General features: G+C 44.4%; 1 protein-coding gene across 1 annotated transcript in view; it reads left to right on the top strand.

Moving 5' to 3' along the window:
• Positions 1 to 25093, top strand: part of LCLAT1 (lysocardiolipin acyltransferase 1) — a 201084-nt gene that overhangs the window by 95773 nt on the left and 80218 nt on the right. The window contains 1 exon segment of the mRNA XM_029072100.1: positions 4700 to 4898. Coding sequence (XP_028927933.1) covers positions 4700 to 4898 — 199 coding nt within the window.

Below are 25093 nucleotides of genomic sequence, written 5' to 3'. Positions count from 1 at the left end.
TTCGTCTCACTAGGGAATGGCGTGCTTATGTGCAAAATTCAGAATCCTAAGCGAGTTGTATAAATAGCAGTCTTCCTGTTTCTTAGACACTAGCCAGGAAATTACTATCAGTGATTTAGAGTACCCCAAAATGTGCTTTGCAGGGTTCTATGGACGAAAATCTAAAAAGACACAATCTGGCGAGTCCAGATGCAGCCACACGCATTATTTTCTTCTGATTTAATCTTTTTCTTTTCATCTCTGAACTCAAGTGGCATAGCCTTTAGTCAGGGGTTTACTGTCGATGTATGATGAAGGATTTCAGTTGAACATAAGCGAAAATGTCCTGACTGTCGTGGGGATAAAATCCCGGAACGGGCTGCCGGTGGAGCTTGTAAGGTCTCAGTTTCCGTAGATATTTGATAAAACTTGACAGGTATGGCCCCCGGGTGGTTTAGCAAGTCACCTACCCAGAGACAAACTGCCGGGCCAGATGATCTCTTGAAGTCCCTTCCCAGCTTTGATATATGAAATTTTTGATTCCACAATAGGCTGCCCTTGTTGTAGATAGGGAATGGGTTTACCGACCGTGGTATATCGTACTCTCCCGAGGGCTTAGCAGGACTCTGCGCACAGTAAGTGCTCAGTAAATACCGTCGATTGATTGATTCCCCAGTTTAAGAGTTAAGGATGAGACGGAATGGTGGCTGAGGAGGTGAAGAGCTAGGAAGTAGACTTTTCTTTGTGTGAGAGAGAATGGTAAATATAAGAGATGGTAGGTAAACGGCAGTCACGTCTCTCGAGCTCTTCCTGTGTGTGCAGGGCACCGTACTAAACGCTCGGGAGAATACGCTATACCGATATAACATTCCCCGCCACGATAAGCTTCTAGTCTAGAGGGGGAGACAGGCATTAACGTAAATAAATCACAGAGATGTACGTAAGTACTGTGGGCCTGGGAGAGGGGATGAATGCAAGTCAGGGTGACGCAGAGGGAGAGCGAGATGAGGAAAGGAGGGCTTAGTCAGGGAAGGCTTTTTGGAGGAGATGTGCCATCGGTAAGGCTTTGAAGGGAGGAGAGTAATTGTGTGCTGCCCCAGCATCCACTCTACTAGCCAAAGCTGTGCAAGGTCTCAAATCCTGGGCCCTTCGGGGCCAGTCAGAACACGGTCCCCGTAGCGAGGGGCCACGAGTGATGCCAAGACCCAGCCGACCCAGAGCCCGGCTTCGCTTCACAGGAGGAAACGAGATGCTTTACATATGATATACTGCCTCTGTGCGCTTGTCCTATGGGGCTCTCGGATATGAGTCCCAGGAATATCCAGAGATTTCCAAAGCCGTGAGATTCCTTTGGATCTCTAGACTGCGTGCTCACTGTGGGCAGGGAACGTGTCCGTTTCTTGTTATATTGTACTCTCTCGAGTGCTCAGCAGAGTGTCTGCCCTCAGTAACCCTCAGTAAACGTTCAGTAAATCTGATTGAATGAATGAATGATCATTCAGAGCAATGCCACATTTGTTGTGTTTGCCAGGGGATGTTGTTCCCCAGCTGGTGAGTAAGATTAGCTTCGTCACCATCTCAAACCAGTCCTGGAGTGATCAAACTGGTAAAAGAGGTGTGACCCTTTTTGACTGTCGTGGGGCAGTGCCCCTGCTCACCACTCCCTGATCGGGGAGAGACTGTAGCACCTTTTTTTTTTTTTTTTTGCAATGGTATTTGTTAAGCCCTCACTGTGTGCCAGGCGCTGTACAAAACACTGGGTTAGATGCAAATTAATCAGATTGGACAAATCCGTGTCCCGGATTGGGCTCACAGTCTTACTCCCCATCTCACAGATGAGGGAACTGAGGCACAGAGAAGTGAAGTGACTCACCCAAGGTCATACAGCAGACAAGTGGCAGAGCTGGGATTAGAACCGGGGTCCTCTTGACTCCCCGGCTTGTGCTTCCTAATTCCTAAAGATGACGTGTCACCTGTAAAAAAGAGGATCGGAGAGTAGAGTCTCATTTTCAGTTGGGCAGTAGAATGAAGGTAGTAATTCATTTTGGTCTTTTTAATTCCTTTTTTGGGGGTCGGGTGGTCCTTTTCTAGCAGTTCTCTCTCAGTTAAGTGAAACTTTTATTTCGCCGTCTTTAAACTGCAGATTTTACCCTAAGCAGTGACTTTCTTGGAAAATTTCAGTGTTAATCTTAGAATTTGATTCGGTGGCAGCTGTGACTTTTTATCCCCCTCTAGGCCCATATTTAGTCTCCTGTCTGCAAGAACGGACCTCAAGGAAATTTTCTTTAATGAGACCATAAAAGTGTTGGAGTTGAGGGAATATAATGGTAGAAGTCAACTTAATAATCAATCAACCTTGAGATACAAGGCCTTAGAAAGTCATTCTTCATTAATCCGGGTGTTTACTTCCTGGAACCATTTGGTTTCTAAAGCATTCAGAATGACCATACTTATTCAAGGGTGCTCAAATTCTTGCTGCCTCCTTTTTTCGGACAGAATTAGATGGTGTATGGCAGCTTGGAACTTGTTCTTTCCACTGCTATGATCATGCAGGAAAATAAAAATTCTCTCTCAATGATTGCATTGTATATTTGATATTTTACCCTTACCTGAAGCTGTAATTGAATTTTCATGTTGTCTTGTCTGGTTATGAAATAGGGAATGCAAACAAGAAATCTGCTCCATTGAAAGGATTCTTTGTATTTCTGGTGTGTGCCTGAGAATGATGACGTTTGACTGAGAAAATATTATTTGCGAACAATAACCCGTTTAGGACCAGTTTAGTTCTTCTTTTGAGGATTTTTACATTACGTTGTAGTTGGAGAACCTTCAGGTTATTATATATTTTAGACATATTCAAGGAAGAGCTTGCTTTGATGTCTCCAGTTTTCCTTATAGAAATTTGTAGAGTAGCTTTTTTTTTTTTTTCTGAAATGTAAAATGCTCGGTATTCCTAAGCTGAAAACCACGGACCAGGTAAGCGGATGAAATTACTTCATTCACTCAGTGGTATTTATCGAGCACTTGCTGTGTACAGAGCACTGTACAAAGTTCTTGGGAAAGTACATTACCCAGAATTGGTAGACATGTTCCTGGCCCACAAGCACAGCCCGGGAGTCAGAAGGACCTGGGCTCTAGTCCCAATTCTGCCACTCGTCTGCTGTGTGACCTTGGGCAAGTCATTTCACTTGTCTATGCCTTGTTCCCTCTTCTATAAAATGGGACTTCATGCCCCATGTAGGACATGGACTGTGTCCAACCTGATTATCTTGTATCTACTCCAGCACTTAGTACAGTGCCTGGTACTTAGTAAGCGCTTAACAAATACCATAGAAAACAAAACAAGCAAACAAAAAACACCTCTTCCACAGGAGAAGCAGAACATACCCTTTGCGGGGGGGAATCCCAGTGGAGGGAGGGGAATGGGAGGTGGATAAGAGTGTATCCTTCCTGCGGCAAGGCAGAACTCCCTGGACACCTGTACAGCTTGTAATGTGTCAGCATTGCTGAGTCTAAATGACATTCCAATTCTTCTATTTCTTTGGGATCTTTTCTTTCGATGCCACTCCTACCTGTTCCCAGAGCTTTGGCCCATTTCTTTGCGCCACTGGTATCTTCCACCAAATAAAAAGCCAAAAAAACACCAGCAAAAAGACAACCACCCAGTAATGACTCATTTTTGCAGGATATGGAAAAAAATTTTTCCGTGGAGAAATGGAAACACTTGATTAAAGTGAATTGATGATCGCTGTGTGGATTTAATTTATCAGGAATATAATTTTTGTAGGGCCTTTCTTCCAGGTATGTCCTAATGTGGTTCACGTGTATTTTGTAATCTATCTTCGATATCCCTGGAGTTATTTTATGCTTTTGCACAAATTAACCAACAGAGGCTCAGGGTCATACAATTAGAACAGCCAGGAGAAGGATTTGGGATTACAGTTCCCAGGCTTGGTTGGACTCCCCTGTTGGGAACGATTGTTGAGCCTCGGTTCCTAGGCTCTAGGTCCCAGAATCGGCACAGAAGAATTGATTATAGTGTCAGCATCTTGTTGGGTGCCACTCGCACAATCCCTGGCCAGTCACATTGACATTTATTGTGAGTGGAATAAATCACTCAATATATCAATCAATTGTATTTATTGAGTGCTTTCTGCTACCCATAGTAGCCAGCTGCAGGCAGAACCACGACTTGAATCCAAGTCTCCTCCTTCATAGAACAGTGCTCTTCGTATTTGACCAGCAGCAGGAAACTTGTTAACATGCCTTTTCCTCCGGGAGTTAGAGATAGAGAAGCAGCGTAGCTCCTAGAGAAAGAGCACGGGCTTGGGAGTTAGGGGTCGTGGGTTCGAATCCCGGCTCTGCCACTTGTCAGCTGTATGACTGTGGGCAAGTCACTTCGCTTCTCTGTACCTCAGTGACCTCATCTGTAAAATGGGGATGAACTGTGAGCCTCACGTGAGACAACCTGATTCCCCTGTGTCTACCCCAGCGCTTAGAACAGTGCTCTGCACGTAGTAAGCGCTTAACAAATACCAACAGTATTATATTCAGATGTGGTCTGTAAAGTCGTGAAGTGTACTGTGGGCAGGATGAATTGTTCTTTCCCACGCGCTTAGTACTGTGCTCTGCACACAGTAAGCGCTCAGTAAATGCCATCGGTTGATGAGCAGTAAGAGCGTTGACGGACGTCTTTATTTTCAATTGCTATTTCTCGTAGGCATTGCTGGAGATCGTATTTGGTGTAAAGGTGATCATAACGGGTGATGCCTTCATTCCTGGAGAAAGGAGTGTCATCATTATGAACCACCGGACGAGAATGGATTGGATGTTCCTTTGGAATTGCCTGTTAAGATACAGCTACCTCAGACTTGAGAAAGTCTGCCTCAAATCCAGCCTCAAAAGCGTTCCCGGATTCGGTAGGTTATTCCCACATCCTAGAGAAATGAATAGTGCATTTAATTTATATGTCCTGTTCCTTTTCCACTACTCCATCAAGTGACTCATCAAAACCCTCTTAGGTATTAAAAGCTTTTCCATTTCCCCACCACTCTATTACAGAAGCATTTGTTTGACCCTGTTCCTCAGGATATTAGAACTCAGGAGTGTTTTCTTTTGTTGCCTTTTTTTTTTTTTTTTCTTTTTGAGACGTGCGAGTGTAAAGTTTCTAGAATCTCTGTAGATTTAAGTGAATCCCGAGCTTCAGGCAATACCAGCAAAACCTCTTCATTTTGCACACCGTTTTGTACTGATTTAAGCCGGAAACTTGTTTGGGTTTAGAGGGCCTTAAAAGTGCCTTTAAAGATTAAAAGAAAGCATATTCAATTCGCAGTCTTAAAAATAAGAAGCGACAAATTAGTTAGTCGACGGGCGCTTCAGAATCTTTGTTAATGTTCCGGGAATGTTCTCAGTACCAGGAAGTCAGATTCTTGTGTTTTCTTCAGAAAAATTGGGAGACTTCCTACGTTGCTTGGTCAATACCAAAATGGTTGACGTCCTTTTTTGTGCTTTGATTGCATGTCTGAGGTTAAAAAGCAACCCAGCAACATAGTATTTCAATGTCTGTGGCATCTGCAGTTTTCCTACCAGCCTCACGCCCCTGGCTCAGTCTCTCCTCGCCACTTTTTTAACTTTTCTGCCTACTTCTATTTTTCTTCGTTCCCACTTAGCCACCCCTGCCGTCAGCCGTAGTTCAGGCATTCTGGAAACGACGGCATACTCGAAATCTATTTGTATCTCACCTCCGTTGTAGAGTTTGGCTCTCACCCACGGAGAAGCGGAACTATAGAATCCTAATGGCCCCTCTGTGACAGACAGAACCCCTGGGAATTAGAGCTTCTGATTGAAAAGAAAATTTTCTCCACCCTACAAATGTTTGTGCCATGGTAGTTTACCCTCAGCATCAGGGTCCTAGTGGAAAGAGCAGGGGTCTAGGAGCCGGGGGACCTAGTAAGCGCTCAGTAACTATGAATGAGTGAATGAGTTTTAATTCCAGCCATGCCACTAGCCTGCTGCGTGATCTCATTGGTAAAATGGGGGTGAAATACCTGCTCTCCCTTCCCCTTGGACGGTGAGCCTCCTGTGGGACTGGAACTGGGTCTTGTAGTGGCTCCAGAGCTTAGTAGAGTGCCTGGCCCAAAGCAACAATTTTTAAAAAAGGAGGTGATAATAATAATAATAATAATGGTACTTAAGTGCTTACTATGTGCCAGGCACTGTACTTATTGTTGATTCTATCCAGTCCTCCTTTCTCTCAGCAACGATATGGCTGGAACGGTCACTTCCTGCCACATTCAGAAAAGCCTTACTTCTTCGGCACCGGTTGAAAACTGATGGCATTTAGGGGCAGATACCCGCGTCATCTCCTGAGTAGGCAAGCCGTCATTTCCTCTTTTCCCACTCCCTTCTGCATTGCCCTGACTTGCTCCCTTTATTCTCGACCCTCCCTAGCCCTCCAGGCCCACAGCAGTTATGAATATATCCATAATTCATATATTTATAATAATGTCTTTCTCCCCCTCTAGACTGTAAGGTCACTGTGGGCAGGGAAAGTGTCTGTTGTACTGTTGTGTTGCATTCTCCCGGGAGCTTAGTACGCCGCACACAATCAGCCCTCAATAAATGTGATTTTTTGATTGGTTGATAATAATGTTGGTATTTGTTAAGCGCTTACTGTGTGCAGAGCACTGTTCTAAGCGCTGGGGTAGATACAGGGTCATCAGGTTGTCCCACGCGAGGCTCACAGTTCATCCCCATTTTACAGATGAGGAGACTGAGGCACAGAGAAGTGAAGTGACTCGCCCACAGTCACACAGCTGACAAATGGCAGAGCCAGGATTCGAACCCCTGACCCCCGACTCCCAAGCCCGGGCTCTTTCCACTGAGCCACGCAGCTTCTCATCACCTGGCAGGTCCCGAGACAAGCTAACCGGGTAGGACGCGTCCACGTCCCACATGGGGCTCCCCGTCTTAGTCTCCGTTCTGCGGTTTCGGTTGAGGTAACTGAGTCCCAGAGAAGTTAGGTGACTTGCATAAGGTCACACAGCAGACGAGGGGCGGAGCCGAGATTAGAACTAAGGTCCTTCTGCCTCCCAGGCTCGTGCTCTACCTTCTAGGCCCCGCTGCCTCAGCTTTAAAAGAGCCTCCAACGGTGGAAGGACATAAACACAACAAGGGCATACCGTCACGGAAAGGAGATGTAAAGGAAAGACCGAAAGAGCTGGTAGGAAGGAATGAGAGAATGGAAAAAGAACTGATGCATAACTTCAGGGTTAGTAAAATTGTATTTTAGTGTACAGTTGAGAGCTGCTCCCAAGTATTTTAGATTCAGCCAGCTATTAAAAGTAAACCAGCCGCACGATCCAATGAGTGACTGCAGATTGCCACCTAGAAACATTCCTCAGCCTCCATGCTATTTTTGCAGACCAAATTAATTATATTCTTGGCCTTCCAGTGATATGAATAGCCGCTCAGTTACCTGCGGCCGAACGTTTTGAGCTAGAGGGTGGACCCTCTACGATATATTCGGCCCTAGAGTTGGACAGGTTGGTGGGAAGGCAGAAGCAAGAAAGGGGCAGGAAGTGGAAGATATGATCATTATCATTTCTTTATATCAGGTTGGGGGAAAACATAACTGGTGAGTTTGGTCAAACGAGAGCAGGCTAAAGAAAGAGACTGCTGCAGCTAAGGCAGAGGTTTCCATCCTCTCTAAGGAATTGGGATGCCACGTGGCCTAGTGAATGGAGCTTGGGAGTCACAAGGACCTGGGTTCAAATCCTTTCACTTGACTGCTGCGTGGTCTTGGGCGAGTCACTTCACTTCTCTGTGCCTCAGTTACCTCATCTGTAAAATGGGGATTAAGACCGTGAGCCTCAGGCGGGGCAGGGACCTGTCCAACCTGCGTAGACTGTAAGCCCGTCAATGGGCAGGGATTGTCTCCAGCAGTTACCGACTTGTCCATTCCAAGCACTCAGTACAGTGCTCTGCACATAGTAAGCGCTCAATAAATACTATTGAACGAACGAATGAATGAGTAGCCTGTATCTATCCTGGAGGTTAGTACGGTGCCTGGCACGTGATGATAATGTTGGTATTTGTTAAGCGCTTACTAGGTGCCGAGCACTGTTCTAAGCGCTGGGGTAGACATAGGGGAATCAGGTCGTCCCACGTGGGGCTCACAGTCTTAATCCCCATTTTACAGATGAGGGAACTGAGGCACGGAGAAGTGAAGTGACTTGCCCACAGTCACACAGCCGACAAGTGGCAGAGCTGGGATTCGAACTCATGAGCCCTGACTCCAAAGCCCGTGCTCTTTCCACTGAGCCACGCTATGATTGTTATTAAGGCTTTGAAGGTGGGGAGAGTACCTACCCCAGTGCTTAGTACAGTGCCCAGCACATTGTAAGTGCTTAATAAAAACCATAAAAAAAATAATGCCCTAGTAGTCGGGTTTCACCTGAAATCCACCCCTTATTCCATTCCTCCCGCTCATGAGCTCTCCTCCCCCGTTTCACAAACGCCCCGCTCATCCGGACTCCCTTCCTATCAGTCGGCCAATCAGTCAGTGGTATTTATCGTGCTCTCCCTGTGTGTGGAGCACTGTACTAAGCACTTGGGAGAGGACCAGTGCAACAGAGTTGGTAGACCCATTTTCCTGCCTTCAATGAGCTTACAGTCCAGTGGATACTGCACACTAAACCTTTCTCTCTCTTTCTCCACCCAAAATCTCCCACTCACCCCCAAAATGACCTTTCTCTGCAGCAGCCCAAGTAGGGAGGGAAAGAGATCAGCTCTGGTGAGACATAAAGGCTTTGGCAACCAACCACATCCTGTCATCATTCCTTGCTCCTGTCTAACTCCAACTGTTCGCTGGGCCTCAGTGTTCCGTGCCATAATGGTTGTTACTATCTACAGGACTCCGGGTACTTCAATCCCCTGACAACTCTGGGTCCTATTAATATTCCTCCCCAAGTCAGAATTCCTGCCAATTAACTTCCTTAATTTGAACGGGAGCGTGAAGCAGGAGGCCAAAAAATTGCTTGCTTAGAGACTTCACCCTGCTGTTTTGGCTCAGACTAGCGGATTTAGACGGACAGGTTCATTTCCCCTCACCTACCCTGTCAAGCAACCAGTGGTATTTATTGAGCGTGTGCAGAGGACTGCACTAAGTGCACGGGCGAGGGCAGCGTAACAGACTTGGTAAACATGTTCCCTGCCCGTAATGAGCTTCTGAACAGTGCTTTGGCACCTGGCAAGTGCTTAACAAATACCACAGTAATGATGAAAGCAGCGTGGCTCAGTGGAAAGAGCGCGGGCTTTGGAGGCAGAGGTCGTGGGTTCGAATCCCAGCTCTGCCACTTGTCAGCTGTGTGACCGTGGGCAAGTCACTGCACTTCTCCGGGCCTCAGTTACCTCATCTGTAAAATGGGGATGAAGACCGTGAGCCCCACGGGGGACAACCTGGTTCCCCTGTGTCTACCCCAGCGCTTAGAACAGTGCTCGGCACGTGGTAAGCGCTTAACAAATACCGACGTTCTAACAAGTGCCGAGTACTTAGTTCTTAATACCCAGTTCTGTCTAAGCAATGGTTATGGGAGTAGTCCCTCTGGCATAGGAACTCTCACACATGTCCAACTAGAGTGACAAGTCCTAAAAAAGCCAGGAAGGGGGCAGGTGCTTGTGGGTTGGGGAGACAGTATTGCTCCAAGCCTGTATCACCGGGGAGAAGGATGGTTTGTTCAGTTAAGCAGTCGAAGTTGGAGAAGTTGATAAAGGAACAGGGGTACTTGCGGGTAAAGTGTACTGGCTACAATCTGGCTGCCTAGCAAACAGAAGGGAATTCACTTAATGAACTGAAAAGCCAATTATTCGTTCATTCACTCAGTCATATTTATCCGGCGCTTACTGTGTGCAAACCACTGAACTAAGCGCTTGGGAGAGTACGGCATAAATAGACACATTCCCTACCCACAGAGAACTTACAGTCTAGAAGAGGAGACAGAGTTATAAATAAATAAATTATTGAAAGTTGAAACTGTTGGGCTGGATTATCAGAGAAGACAGCTAAATTTGAGGGTCCTAGACTATTGATAATAGAATAAAAAAAAAATCAATGATAGTTTATGCCTCTCATATATCTTGTTTTCCAGTTCCATTTGCTGCTAATGACAGTACCTGTATTACAGTGGTCTGTGTCTTTAGGGAAAGTGAAATTGGGGAGGGGGTTTTATTTGGGCATTCAGTCCCCACAGAGCAGAATTTGTCTGCCAAACCCTAAAAAGATCTATTTTGAATCTGATTTACAGAATATCTGCAATTGTATTTCAAAAGCTATGTGAGTGTTTGCCTTTTGAAGGTCATAAGTAGTAACAACTTAAAATCCATTGTACACTTTGTCAGTACACTATATGAGATGATTTCAGTTCATATTGCTGTAAATCAGTTTCAAGTGTCGAAATTAAAAAGGAAATGTATTTTCACGCAGTCAAGATTGTAGTTTGTATAACAATATGTTTAGAAAAGTGCTTGAAAAATATTAAAATATAAATTACTAGATGCTCCCTGAAGTAGATTTAAGAAACCCTGATATTATTCTGATTTCTTAATTACGTTTACGCTAACGGGCTGAACATATTGAATAATTTTCTCCGTCTACGTATCAACAAACAACTCATATAATTAGGATCGGTAATCGTCTTAGGCGAGAGGTCTCGCAGCTTGTCACCACGCCCAACTCGAAAGAAAACACGGATAAATGAACTTACAGCATTACGGGCCATTCTGTGCTCCTTCGGGCCACATTCTTGCCCTGCATCCCACCCTTTCCTCCCACTCTGCTTCTGTCAGTATCCTCCCCCCACCTTTTCCTCTTCCCTTTTCCTCATGATATTCCCACCCCTACCCACGCTCTTTCCCTGTTCGTTGTACTTCCTCTCCCTCCCCTAGCATTTTATACCTTTTTCAAAATGTACCATTATGGTTCTCGGGTAATGACAAGGCAGGGTTTGGCTTCAAAGTGGTGTCATACACCACATCAAGATGAAGGCGCATGTAAGGCCTCTGTAGTGTCAAACTTCGGATAGGGCTGTGAGACCATTCATTCAATAGTATTTATGGAGCGCTTACTACGTGCAGAGCACTGTACGAAGCAGGACCCACTATAATAGGATCTAACCCCGGCTCTCCCACTTGTCTGCTTTGTGACCTTGGTCAAGTCCCTTCACTTCTCTACACCTCATCATCTGTAGAAATGGAGATTAAGACTGTAAGCTTGTTGTCGTCAGGGAATGTGTCTGTCGTATCGTTTATACTGTACTCTCCCAAGTGCTTAGTACAGTACCCTGCACAAAGTAAGCGTTCCAACAATACGATTGACTGACTGTCAGCCTCGTGTGGGACACAGGCCGTGTCCAACTTGATTACCGTGTATTCAGGGCGTAGTACGGTGCCTGGCACGTAGTAGACGTTTATCAAATACCATTAAAAAAAGAACAACAAAATAAGCAGCCTCTGGACAAGCTGCACCACCTCCAAACCCTCAAATGCCAGTTCAGAGTTCCTAAAAGTGAGGTTCTGGAACACAGGTCGCCCACGTTGAAGAATTACCTCATGATCGGCCCAGCAGGATACGTGAGAAAATTGGATGACAGTAGAATCTGTAAGCAGCTGTTGTGCAAGGAATCGCAACCAATTCACAGGGAGACATACTCTCAAACACTGCACTGTGAAAGTGGACGGATGGTTGACCGCTAGAGCGGAGAGTCCAGCCCGGCGCGTGGCAGTAGGGAGAGAGGCTGGTCTCCTTGAGCAAAGGTTTCGTGAAGATACAGATACAGAGATCGGTCTTGCGGGGTGCAAACCAATTAACACAGCAAGGGTTTATTCTCAAGAAGCAGCATGGCCTACTGGAAAGAGCACGGGCCTGGGAGTCAGAGGTTCTGGGTTCTAATCCCCACTCTGCCACCGGTCCGCTGTGTGACCTTGGGCAACTTACTTACTTAACTTCTGTGCCTCAGTTCCCTCCTCTGTAAAATGGGGATTAAGGCTATGAGCCCCATGTGGGATAGGGACTGTGTCCAATCCAATATGCTTGTATCCACCCCAGCACTTAGTACAGTGCCTGGCACATATTAAGCACTTAGCAAGTGCCATTATTAACTTTTCTGTGCCTCACTTCCGTCATCTGTAAAATGGAGAGTAAGACTGTGAGCTCCCTGTGAAACATGACTGTGTCCAACCGTGTGTATTCCCCAGTGCTTAGTAGAGGGCCTGGAACACAGTAAATACTTAATAAAAAACATTAAAAAAATGCAGGGTGGCAGGATGTCACACATTGGCCTTTTTAGACACGGTCGCTCACTTAGAAGGGATCCTAACATCAATGGTGCCTTCTTCGACAATGAAGGACGTATTATATTTTATAGATATAGTTGTCCTTTCTTTTTGAGGAAAACACCACTTATGGTATAGTTTACCTCCAAGTGAGAGCGTATGTGACTGAAAAGGGGATTCTTAGTCCCAGGCACATGGGGCACACAAGAAGTGTTGCTGTACTTAGTGTTTTTTAGGACCTATTTTTTATTTTTCCTTTATGTCATTCTTTCTGTACGAAACTTTTGCTCAAAGAGAACTATTCTCTTCTTAATGGCAGGTGAGCAGATGACTCCCAGTTTTCATCTGGGAGGTGGCATCGTTTGAGGCCTTGCTGTACTGTGTCCTTAAAATGCTTCCTCTGCCCTCTTTGATTTGAGTTTCCCCATTTCAGCTGTTGTAAAATATGTTTGTCCACATGCATGCAATCTCTCTCAGCCCCTCTCTTCTCCACTATCCTCTTCTCTCTTCCACCCCCTCTACATTTCCCTAACTGGATGAGTCTCTTGTTTTAGGCCTGCACATTTGATGTCTTCCAGCAATTCAAACAGAAACTGTCAGACTTGATTACTTGGGTCCTGAAATTTTGAGCTATTGTCGGTGGAGGACCGTAGCTACCGCAACATCTGTTTGTGATCCCAACTTGACTGTTTGGTTGAAGGACAAGTTTGAGACTGTGGTGAACTTTGGTGCTGGAGGGAAGTGAAGTAGAAATATTAAACGACTCTTTAATTTGCCAATAACTGTGGGCAGGATTATTCCCATTGGCAGTGTCGATCGTTAGCATTTAAACTGCATTAAGTATTGCTGCCTCTCTGGGTCAGCGATGTGGGATGCTTGGATCCCGTAGTGGAATTTTTTATTCTGTTCTCATTTATAAGCGGTAATTTGCTAAGTGATAAAGTAAATACCAAGTAAATCACAAGCCGACCTATTTTCTTCTTCGTGATTCTATTGCTAGTCCTACTTAGAGTGCCATTATCGGCGTTGGACGAGTGAGTCGTAGCTTCACATCAGGGTAATGGTGATTGTGGTGTTCGTTAAGCTTGTACTATGTACCAAGTACTGTACTAAGCTCTGGAGTAGGTACACGTTCCCCGGGTTGGACAGAGTCCCGTGCCATATGGGGCTCACAGCCTAAGAGGGAGGGAGAACTGGTAATAATAATAACGTTGGTATTTTTGTTAAGCGCTTACTATGTGCAGAGCACTGTTCTAAGCGCTGGGGTAGATACAGAATAATCAGGTCATCCCACGTGAGGCTCAGGGTTAATCCCCATTTTACAGATGAGGTAACTGAGGCACAGAGAAGTGAAGTGACCCGCCCACAGTCACAGAGCTGACAAGTGGCAGAGCCGGGAGTCGAACTCATGACCTCTGACTCCGAAGCCCAGGCTCTTTCCACTGAGCCACGCTGCTTCCCGGTATTGAACCCCTATTTTATAGATGAGGGGACTGAGGCACGGAGAAGTTAAGTGACTTGCCGAAGGTCACAGAGCAGGTAAGCGATGGAGCTGGGACTAGAACCCAGATCCTCTGACTCCTGGGCGTGGGCACTTTCCGTTAGGCCGTGCTGCTTCCCAGGATCGTCTCTGATGAAGACTGAACTTCCTCTCTTCCTGTAGCCCCATCTCATCCCTGGAGTGAGTCTGAATAGTTCCCTCGTTCTTCCCTTCGTTTAGAAAAAAATATCGGGGAGCTACTGTGAGGGTTCGAAACTGTAAAATTTGGGTCCCTAATCTCAACTAGTAGTTTTCTCGAGAGCCCTAGATTTAAAAAATCGTCCCATAAAGTCATTATATGGAAGTGCTCTAAATTATCTACAGGATGTGAAATGGAATGGAAAGGAAATAGACGGTTTACTTGACTAGGCTTCTTTAGCAAGCTCAGTCGCATCAAGGCACAAGCCCAGTAGATATGCAAAAGCCTTGGCTCGGATCCTCCCGGAAAGATTCATGGCATTCCACGTCAGCCTGGCCAACCAAATTCCGAAGTCAACTCAGACACCGAGAAGCAAAGGAGCAAATGTGTGATCGAGTTTTTCAAACTCTCCCAGACCCTAATTCTCAAAAAGATCGCCCCTTTTGAAGTATTTCACACTTTTGAACAGTCTTCTAGGTTATGTTTTTAGTAACTATTTAGTCCATTGACAGTTCACGGTTTCCAGTCATCTCTTGCAAGCACCACTGGCCAATTGCAAGGTAAGCACACAGACCAGTCTAAAATCTTGGGCCTCCTACTACGACTGTAAGCCCCTTATGGGACAGGGGCCATATCCAGCCTGACTAACTTGTATCTACCCCAGCGTTTAAATCAGTGCCTGACACACAGTGTAAGCGCTTCCCAATTCCATAGTAATGCTGAGGTAACCGGGTTGAGACTGTTCACTTCAGGGGACCCAAAGATACGACGAATGAAAATACAGTCAATTCCATTCTAGCAGGTGTTTTCCTTAGGCATCTTGGATAGAATGCGCCAGAAGATATAGGGTCCATTTCTTCTGACAGGGCACTTCTGTCCACACAGAATGCGTAGCGGTGTCAGAAGAAACAGCCGTGCACATTCATTGATTCAATCGTATTTACTGAGCGCTTCCTCTGTGCAGAGCACTGTACTAAGCGCTTGGAATGTACATTTCGGCAACAGGTGGAGACAATCCCTGCCAAACAACAGGCTCACAGTCTACGTATGCATGGCACCGTGCAAAGCTCAAATACTCTGGTGGGAGTTTTCCTTAACCTCGCGTTCTTCAAAAACACAACCTACTCTTGACTCTGTTTGAGAAAAGGCACAGGTCTCTGTCTTTTGATTCTGATTCCTCTTATCCGACCAGGACTACGCCAGCTGTGAAATCCGTAGCGGGAAATTTCAAGAGAAACATATGACAGTGGAGAGGAAGGAGGTTTGGGGAGTGGAAGGTCCTTTCCTTTTGTGTGCCTGGAAATAAAGGAGCTGTGGGGAGGATTCACAGACAGCCACATGTGGCCCTGGGCTGACTCTCACCAAGCCTGCGTGAGCTAATGGAGCCAGCCCACCCCAGGCGATTCCAACACTCGCACTTCCTTGAGACTGTAAGCTCGTGGTGGGCAGGCAATGAATCTACCAACTCTGTTACGTGACACTCTCCCAAGCGTTTATATAACAAGAAACAGACACATTCCCTGCCCACAATGAGCTTGCAGTCTAGAGGGGGAGACAGACATTAATATAAATAAATTACATCCACTGATGCTGTGTAGGTCCTCACTTCTTTTGCTGGACATCATGGTCCATTTCTGCCTCTCCCATTTTCAGGACATCTTTACTCAGGTACCTTTTCCTCTGGCTCAAAGTTGAATGTGATAAAGGCAGCATTTTTTTCTTTCTCCTGGGAGACCTGTCCCCTACTTGTCCTCTGCATGCCTCCTGACCATACAGAATGTAATTTCCTGTCTAACCTGTCCCCAAAGAACAGAACTCCAGAGCCAACTTCAACTCATTATTTTCTTATCCTCCTCACATTCAATTTTTAGCTCTGAAAACTGGGATGGGGAAATTGCCAAAAAAAAAAGTGCTGGAATTATTAAGACTCTACTTAAATATGATAACGATACGAATAAACATGGCCATTTATTGAATAATGGTTGCTGCATATTTTATGGCGATCTAGCATAGCAACACATAAATCCCGTTGATGAGGTATCTAAGGGCATGTTTTCTTAACAGCAACACGGGATTACTATAATAATTTCAATTTCCATCTCTGCACGCAGTGTACTGGGTGCTTTACAGACAAGGAAGTTAGGTACGTCCATGTTCTCTACTGCTTAAGCCTCCTCACTGACCTTTCTGCCTTCTGCCTCTCCCCACTCTAGTCTACGCTTCACTCTGATGCCCAGATCATTTTTTCTAAAAAAAGAGTTCAGTCCAAAAGGAGTTCAGTCCACATCTCCCTATTCCTTAGGTACCTCCAGGTGTTACTCATTCACCTCCGTATCAAACAGAAACTCCTTACCTTTGGCTTTACAGGACTCAGGCTCATCCCCCATTACTTTATCGTGCTGGCTTCCTACTGTAACCCAGCCTGCTCATTTCTCTCTCGTAATGCCAATCTCCTCCCTCTACCTCAGCCTCATCTGCTACATTGGGGAGTAAAAGCTTTATTTGCCATTACTGCCCCTGCTGACCCCTTTCCCACAACCTCCCTCTAGCCTGGACCTCCCTCTCCCTCCAAAGGCCTCACATGGGACAACCTGATGACCCTGTATCTACCCCAGCGCTTAGAACAGTGCTGTGCACATAGTAAGTGCTTAACAGATACCAACATTTTTATTATTATATGACAGACCACTACTCTCCTCACCCTCCAAAAGCCTTATTAAAATCACATCTCCTCCAAGAGACCTTCCCCAATTAAGCCCTCTTTTCCCTTACGTGCTCTCCCTTCTATGTCACTTAATAATAAGAAGAATGATATCTGTTAAGGGCTTACTCTGTGCTAAGCACTGATCTAAGTGCTGGGGTAGATTCAGGGTGATCAGATTGTTCCAAGTGGGGCTCACACTTTTAATCCCCATTTTACAGATGAGGTAACTGAGGCACAGAGAAGTGTCACACTTTTAATCCCCATTTTACAGATGAGGTAATTTAGGCACAGAGAAGTGACTCACAGCAGACAAGTGGCAGAGGCGGGATTGGACCCAATTCCCAAGCCCAGGCTCTTTCCACTAAGCCACGCTGCTTCTTGGATCTGTACCCTTTAAGCTCTCGATATCCACCCTCCACCCAGCCCCCGGTACTTCTGTACCTATCCGTAATTTAGCGGATTATCCGTGTATAGCAATGTCTCCCCAACTGGACTGTAAGATTCTTGTGGGCAGGGAATGTGTCTGTCTTGTAGAGTACTCTGTCAAGCCCTTAGTAAAGTGCCCCGCAGATGCCAATGATTGACGTGACCTGTAATTTCAAATTTGGTTAAATGATTCCCCGTACACATCTGGGGTAGTTGATTAGATTGTTTCAAACTGTAAGACATCGACTGTGCTAGTGTCCTTAACGTGTCTTGGGGTACATGAGGTCAGAGAGGGGAACTGCAGTTCATTGGATGGCATCTCTCTTTCCTAGAGAAAATACTCTGTGCTCAGTGGTCTCCCTTTACAATGGATTTCAAATATTGCCGCACATTCGGAAGCCTAACATGTGCAAGCAATCACACGTTAAAACAAACTTGGTTCTAGGGTTGATGGTAAAAGTGATTGCAAAACTGTTCATACTAATCAGCTTGTATTATATTTATAATAAGGAATCTCAAAAATTGGCATACACCATTCGCATTATATCATGACCCTCCCGTGAGCTACCGGCCCTCCGTTCCCTGACTTTATTGTGAATTTATTCATCTATTTTCGGTTTGGCTGCTTCTCAGTCCCATTACTTTCTCAGTTGGCCAGACATCCTCCAAGGAGAAAACACGATTTCGCAGCCCAAAGAGGTGGAACCAGACTCATTAGTTTACCCATCTGCAGTTATATCACAGATTGCAATTAACCACATTTAACCAATCATCAGAGTGTGGTGAATAATTTTTCTAGTGTTCTGTTTGTTTTGGAAACACAGCGGACCAAAAAACACGGAACTGTTTCTGATGGAAATTTTGCTAGATTCCACAAAGACTTAATGACTGGGTATCTACCAATAATTCTCTCATATCTCTATGGATTTGCAGCCCATGGGTGAATAGAACGACTTTGGAGAAGAACAGACTCACGAATAAGTCTTCCCAAGCACTTAGTGGTGTTTGGTGAGCGCTTACTACGAGCAGAGCACTATACTAAGTGCTTGGGGGAGAGTTCATTACAACAGAGTTGGCAGACGTGTTCCCTGCCCACAACCAGCTTACAGTCTAGAGGGGGACAGACTTTAATATAAATGATGTATAATATAAAATTGAAAAATGTATTCAGAAGTGCAATGGGGTTGAGGTAAGCACTCAGTAAATATGAGTAATTGACTGATTCCAGGCTATGGATAAATAGCCACCACACCTGATTCCCCCTCTTTTTGGCAAGTTTGAACGCTCATAAATTCTTCCTCCCTAGTCAGTCGACCAGTCAGTGGTAATTATTGAGCTCTTACTGCGTGCAGAGCGCTGTACTGACTGCACGCTGCTTCTCAACAGCGGCATTTTAAAGTCCGAGGTGAGGGTTGGTCCTCCCTAATCCCTGGTGCATTTCTGCCTACCTAGAACGTATGATGCCGAGCCATTTAGGCGAGCCCCAGCTGTATCAACTATTGGGAATTGGGGATTGACCAGACTTCCTCCCTTGAAAATAAATCCGCATTTGGACTGAGAAAAGCAGGACAGTTCAGTGAACTAGAGGCTGGGCTGTGTTCAAATACACATACGAATTCATGACAGATGATTGCACTCGAGAGTTGACATTTTTCATTTGTATGGGTTTTGCTTCCTCCATTTTAATTAATAATAGTAATTGTGGTATTTAAGTGCTTACTATGTGCCAGTTACTGTTCCGTGTGCCGGAGTACATACGAGGTAATCAGGTCGGACAGAGTCCCTGTACCCCATGAGGCTCACCGTTTTAATCCCCATTTTACAGATGAGGTAACTGAGGCACAGAGAAGCTGAGCTACTTACCCAAGGTCACCCAGCAGACACGGAGGAGCTGAGATTAACACCCGCATCCTCTGATTCCCAGGCCCCTGCTCTCCCCACCAGGCCCGCTTCCCTTACGTATGCAGTTCTTCCCCAAGACATATGAGAAATGCCACTGGAAAGGGATATTTAGAAGCACATAGAGAAGCGTGTGTATTTAGCAAAAACTCTAATCCAGTGCACCAACATTTGTCATTTAGTTCTGTGTGGGTTTTAATCTATTTTGGAAACCTGCTTCTATTACAGTTTCAGCCACACAATGCTGATTAATGAACTTGAGAAGTTTTGGCAAGACTAACGCTCTAGGAAGCACTCATGAATGATTGTATATAATATAGGTTAGTGATTGCATTTGGGTTCATTTGTGAGCTGACATCAGCAGCTGGAAACTTCTGGTGTAGCCAGTCTTGGGTCTCCTAAGATAGTCTCCTTCACAAAGCCCCTGGGTACCCATTTGATAGAAGCTGTTAATATACTGTTTTTCTTGCTCAAGAAATGAAGTTTTGAGGATAACAAATCTGTAGTTTTACTTACATTCTTGTCAGGCAGTCTATTCAAATGGCAGAATGGCGGGGAAGCGTTGAGAATCGGAGTGGTCTAATGGGAAGAGAACAGGCCTGGGTTTCAGAGGACCTGGGTTCTAATCCCGGCTCCACCGCTTATCTGCTGTGTGACCACGGGCAAGTCAGTTAACTCCTCTCTTCCCTCATCTGCAGAATTGGGAGCCGCTACCTTTCCTACTTAGATTGTGAGTCCTGTGTGGGACATGATGATCTTGTATCATAATAATAATTACGGTATTTGTTAAGCACTTACTATGTGCCAAGCACTATACTAAGCGCTGGGGTGGATATAAGCAAATCAGGTTGGACACAGTCCCTATCCCTCAGGGGGCTCAGTCTCAATCCCCGTTTTACAGATGAGGTAACAGAGGCACAGAGATGTCAAGTGACTTGCCCAAAGTCACATAGCAGATGTGGCAGAGCCGGGATTAGAACCCGTGACCTTCTGACTCCCAGACCCGTTCTCTGTCCACTACACCATGTTGCTTCTCTACTCTAGGACTTAGTATAGTGCTTGTCATATAGTAAGCACCTGACAAATGCCATTAAAATATATGATTTAGAATATATAAAGATATATGCACATAAATGCTGTGGGTTTGCGAGTAGGGCACAGATCTAATGCTTATTTAAATTAAGATACACAAATTCATACAGATATAAAATAAATGGCAACTAGAGGAAGTTATATAGAATATGCAAAAGTATGAAAAAAAATGCAATCACAAATGGGAAACTACAAGAAATCCACACAGATAGTGTCAATAGTAGCAAACATATAAGTGGAGATCTACACATGCAGAGTATGGATTATGATGAGCAGTGGGAAACCTCGTGGAAGATTATTATCATGAAGGGGTATTTTTCAGATATTCCCACTCTACTAAATGGAGTTTTAAGTTTTCCATGTCGATTGACTTTTTAGCACTGCCATTTAACAATGGTAAAACCACTGCCCCGAGCAAATTTTTTTTCCTTGTAAAATGATTTATCAGTACGCCACAAAGCCTTTTTGCCACCGAAAAGGCCGAGGCGACATAACTGAATGAGGAGGTCCTGGTCGCGTCTGTGGACATTTTGTTTGTGCCTTGCTGTAATAGAAGTTGGCTGAATTTGAGACTTTCACCTTAATAGGAGTGACCCACAAAAGAAGGTGACGTGCATCTTGCAATTTTGGAGAAGCAGAATGGTCTAGTGGATAGAGCACGGGCCTGGGAATCAGAAGGACCCGGGTTCTAGCGTCGCCTCGGCCACCTGTCTGCTGTGTGACGTTGGGCAAGTCACTTCTCTGTACCTAAGTTACCTCATCGGTAAACTGGAGGTTAAGACCGTGAGCCCTTTGTGGAACATGGACTCTGTCCAACCTATCTTAACTCCAGTGTCTAGTACAACGCCTGGCACATAGTAAGTGATTCACAAATATCATAAAAAAAAATCACCTAGAGTTGTAGCGGATCTTGTTTTATTGGGCTGATTACCAGATCTTGCGGTTAATATATGACAAAGTTTTACATGGTAAGCTCCTTGAGGGTCTGTCAACTCTGTTGTGTTGTACTTTCCCAAGTGTTTAGTACAGTGTTTTACACACTGTAAGTGTTCAGTAAATACCATTGATTGATTCAGGGTAGTTGACTTGATGCCTTGTGGCAGAAGAGTTTGCATACGCTGATGAAACTTAGAGCTGTGCCATATTGGGTTACCATAATGGAAAGGTCTAAGCCAGAGCATCAGACAGAAGTCCGATTAGACCGTAAGCCCGTCAAACGGCGGGGACCGTCTCTATCTGTTGCCGACTTGTTCACCCCAAGCGCTTAGTACAGTGCTCTGCACATAGTAAGCGCTCAATAAATACTACTGAATGAAGTTTATTCACTTGTGCCGGGCAGCAGCGGCATGGGACAAAGTCAAAAGTGGATGATCCAAGTGATCAAAACGTTGATCAAAAACAGCATCAGAGACTCAAGTTTATAGTGCCCGGAAGAAGGCAATGGTAAACCACTTCCAAGGCTATACCAAGAAAACTATGTGGATACACTTACCAGAATGACTTTATGACAGAAGACGGGATGTTCTGAATTGGTTGTGTCCAAGGAGTTGCTATGGTTCGGAAATGACTTGACGTCATTTTAAGAAGTGTTTGTAGAGCAGTGCCAACTGTTTTTTTTTTAAAAAAATTTATTTTTCTACCCCCTAAGGCTGTTTTCTCATCAGTTCCAGAGTTATGTAATGTATGTAAGAAGTTCATTTTGAAGAGGGGAAAAATTGGACATGAGTCTCCCTGCTTTTTTCCCCATTTGGAAGAAATCTCTTACGAGAAATCTAATTTGCCCCCCAATTTTGCCAATCAAAAATACCGCCTTTATATGTGATGACACATAAGTATGCTGGAAAAGAAATAGTGGACACAGGTAAAGGAGTCATTGTGGGCAGGGAATGTGTTCCCAACCCTGTTATTTTGTACTCTCCCAAACGCTTAGTACTGTGCTCTGCAAACACTGATTGATTGATTGATTGATTGATTGATTGATTGGGGAAAGAAACTGTCATCTGAGCATAGTCATCAAATTAAATTCATTCAATTGTATTTATTGAGTACTTACTGTGTGCAGACCACTGTACTAAGCATTTGGAAAGTACAATTCAGCAACAAGTAGAGACAATTCCCGCCCACAACGGGCTCACAGCCTAGAAGGGGGGAAATTGTAAAAAAAATTCTATTTTACAAGTATATTTCAGAATTACCTCCTTGATTTTAATGCAGCCTTTTGCTTGACGGTGTAGGAGATCAGGATGCCTGTACAACAGCTGAAGCCATTGTTATTTAAAAAAGTGATATTTGCATTTTGACTGTTGGTCAGGTAATGTGCTACTGTTATTTAATGTGCCGCAGCAGTTACAAAACAATTCGATATCTCTTCTAACACGCGAACCATCTATCGGCAGTTAATGCTGATATTCTTTTGTTGATATTCCCGAACTGTGATATTTCCCTAACTCTGCTTAATCAATGCTATTGTCATTTTAAGTGGTCTTCTTTCTTTTATTTTAAAAAAGCAAACCAAAATCAAGTCCAAATTTTTTAAAAAAACAACAACATATCAAACAATAGTGCCTACCGAGCCGCCAACATTGAGCAGAACACTGTACTAGACACTTAGGAGAGCATAAAAGAAGTAAAGGACAAGGTTCTTGCCCTCAAGAAGCTTGTAGTCTGAAGTGAGAGATTCCATCAGAAAAATCAATACAATAACTTAAAACTTTACATCGATTCTTGCACTTCAGAGTGCAGTGTGAATGTATAGTCCTTCATAATGGATTTGAGCAGGCGGTGGTCATTCAAATACATGTCTGCTTGCGTTCTTGTATTCCAACAGTCCAGACCCTGGAACCGCCTGTGACAATTGGGTCAAAATAGTTTTGCGGCGAGGGTGATGTGCGTGCAGCAGTAGCGAGAACAACACCGGTTGCTAGGGCAACCAACACCCAAGAAGGGAACCTGGTCCCCATCCCTTAAAATCCCAACTCTTTCTCCTGGATGACAACCAGGATCTGAACCAGATGCTGCCTCAGGATCTCAACTCCCAGCCAGGACTAGGGGACGGGATAAAGGAACAGCAGGATATCTTCATCTTTGACGGCACCGAAAGCAAACAGTGAGCAGAGACCTCAGACAGATGTTTCTTTCCGGATTTCATTTTATACTTTTCTGCCCCTTTAACTAGAGTTTGGAGAAACTGCATGACTGATGCTTCTGCTAAATTCTAAATGTTCTTGCCGTTTTTTCTTTCAAAATTCCCCAAGTCACCTTTGGTTCTTAATGAGGTGTTTTTATACCTTTTCTAAAAACCAACTCTGTGAATTCAATTCTGGGTTCTCCGTGTCTTGTTTTATCTTTAGGGAAGCGGCATGGCTTAGTGGATAGGGCACTGGCTTGAGAGTCAGAGGCTGTGGGTTCTAATCCCGCCTCCTGTCTGCTGTCTTGTCTGCTGTGTGACCGTGGGCAAGCCACTTAACCTGTCTGGGCCTCAGTTACCTCATCTGTAAAATGGGGATTATGACGGTGAGCCCCATGTGGGGCACCCTGATTACCTGGTATCTACCTCAATGCTTAGAACAGTGCTTGGCATATAGTAAGTACTTAACAAATACCATAATTATCATTCAATATTATTATATTTTCATAATACCAAAATCCTTAAATAAGATAGCTGTCAAACCTGAAAGGCTAGACTAGGAAAGCAAAGCTCTAAACTGGTCCCATAGCTTGTTTGGGGAATTGTAAACGTTACTTAGTAGTCAGGATTTTAACTTGTTATTTTAGGGTGCCCTAGCGGTAAATACTTTAGAGCCCTCTTATAAAAGTGTGATGTTGTGTCCAGTTGACCCCCAAAGTAGTTTCACCCACATGCATTTTGGGGTACAGGCCCTTATTATCATGGTGCCCACATGGCTATGAAGAGTTTTATGTAAATAAATTCATTCTAAATGAAAGATGATGTGTAAATCTGTCTCCTCATAACAATGCTTTGCTTAATAATAACTTCAAAAATATCCCATTTTAAAGAATTACTATATTAAGTTCTGATTCTTTTTTTTTTTTTTTAACTACTCATTATCCCAGGGTTGAAGTACCAAATAAATAAAACATTGACGGTCTGGAAAAAATATTTGGAAGAGTGAGCATTAAAATGCCTCCTTATTTAGACTCTGATTTTCTGAAGAATATACAAGCTAAATTCCAAGCAGTTTAGCTAGCCAAATATCTCTTAAATCCACAAGCCCGCCACATCTGGGTGAAAAAAATCTTCATTTCAGCTTAGGAATGATCTCAAATCAGCAGTTTGCTATATAGTAATAGAGAATAGCATGTGTCTAGTCAGTAATATTAAAACTACAGCATAACCCGATGGATAACGTGCCCACTTTGTTGTTGAATATTGTGATGGCATTTTAAAATTACAGTGCTTTAGGAAAGTCAGCAAAGTGTCAAACGAGAGCTCCACTGAGAGCTTACAGTTTACAAGCGTCATGTAGCACCATGATGGTCTTTAGAGAGAAGAGGGATCCTGCCATAAAATTACCCTCTGATTCTTCACAAAGATGGGGGAGAGATCTTAGACTCTATGGGAATTCCTTGGGTTTTTTTGTTTTGTTTTGTTTTTTGTTTTAATGGTATTCGTTAAGCGCTTACAACCAGCCAGGTACTGTTTTCAGCGTTGGGGTAGATACAAGGTAATCAGGGTGAGTCCAGTCCCAGGTGGGGTTCACAGTCTTGATCCTCATTTTACAGATGAGGGAACTGAGGTACAGAGAAGTTAAGTAACTTGCCCAAGGTCACGCGGCTGACGAGTGGCAGAGCTCAGATTGGAATCTAGATCCTTTCGATTCCCGGGCCAGTGTTCTCTCTACTAGACTCTGCTGATTCTCTGGGTCACCGGAAACAATTCATCAGTCTTATGTTTTGAGCGCTTAGATGCAGAGCACTGTACTAAGTGCTTGGGAGAGTGCAGTGCACTAGTGTTGGTAGATAT

The sequence above is a fragment of the Ornithorhynchus anatinus genome, chromosome 9 (assembly GCF_004115215.2).
Source record: "Ornithorhynchus anatinus isolate Pmale09 chromosome 9, mOrnAna1.pri.v4, whole genome shotgun sequence".
NCBI lineage: Eukaryota > Metazoa > Chordata > Mammalia > Monotremata > Ornithorhynchidae > Ornithorhynchus > Ornithorhynchus anatinus.
Note: the sequence above shows the minus strand (reverse complement) of the source record. Positions and strands in the feature narration are given on the sequence as shown.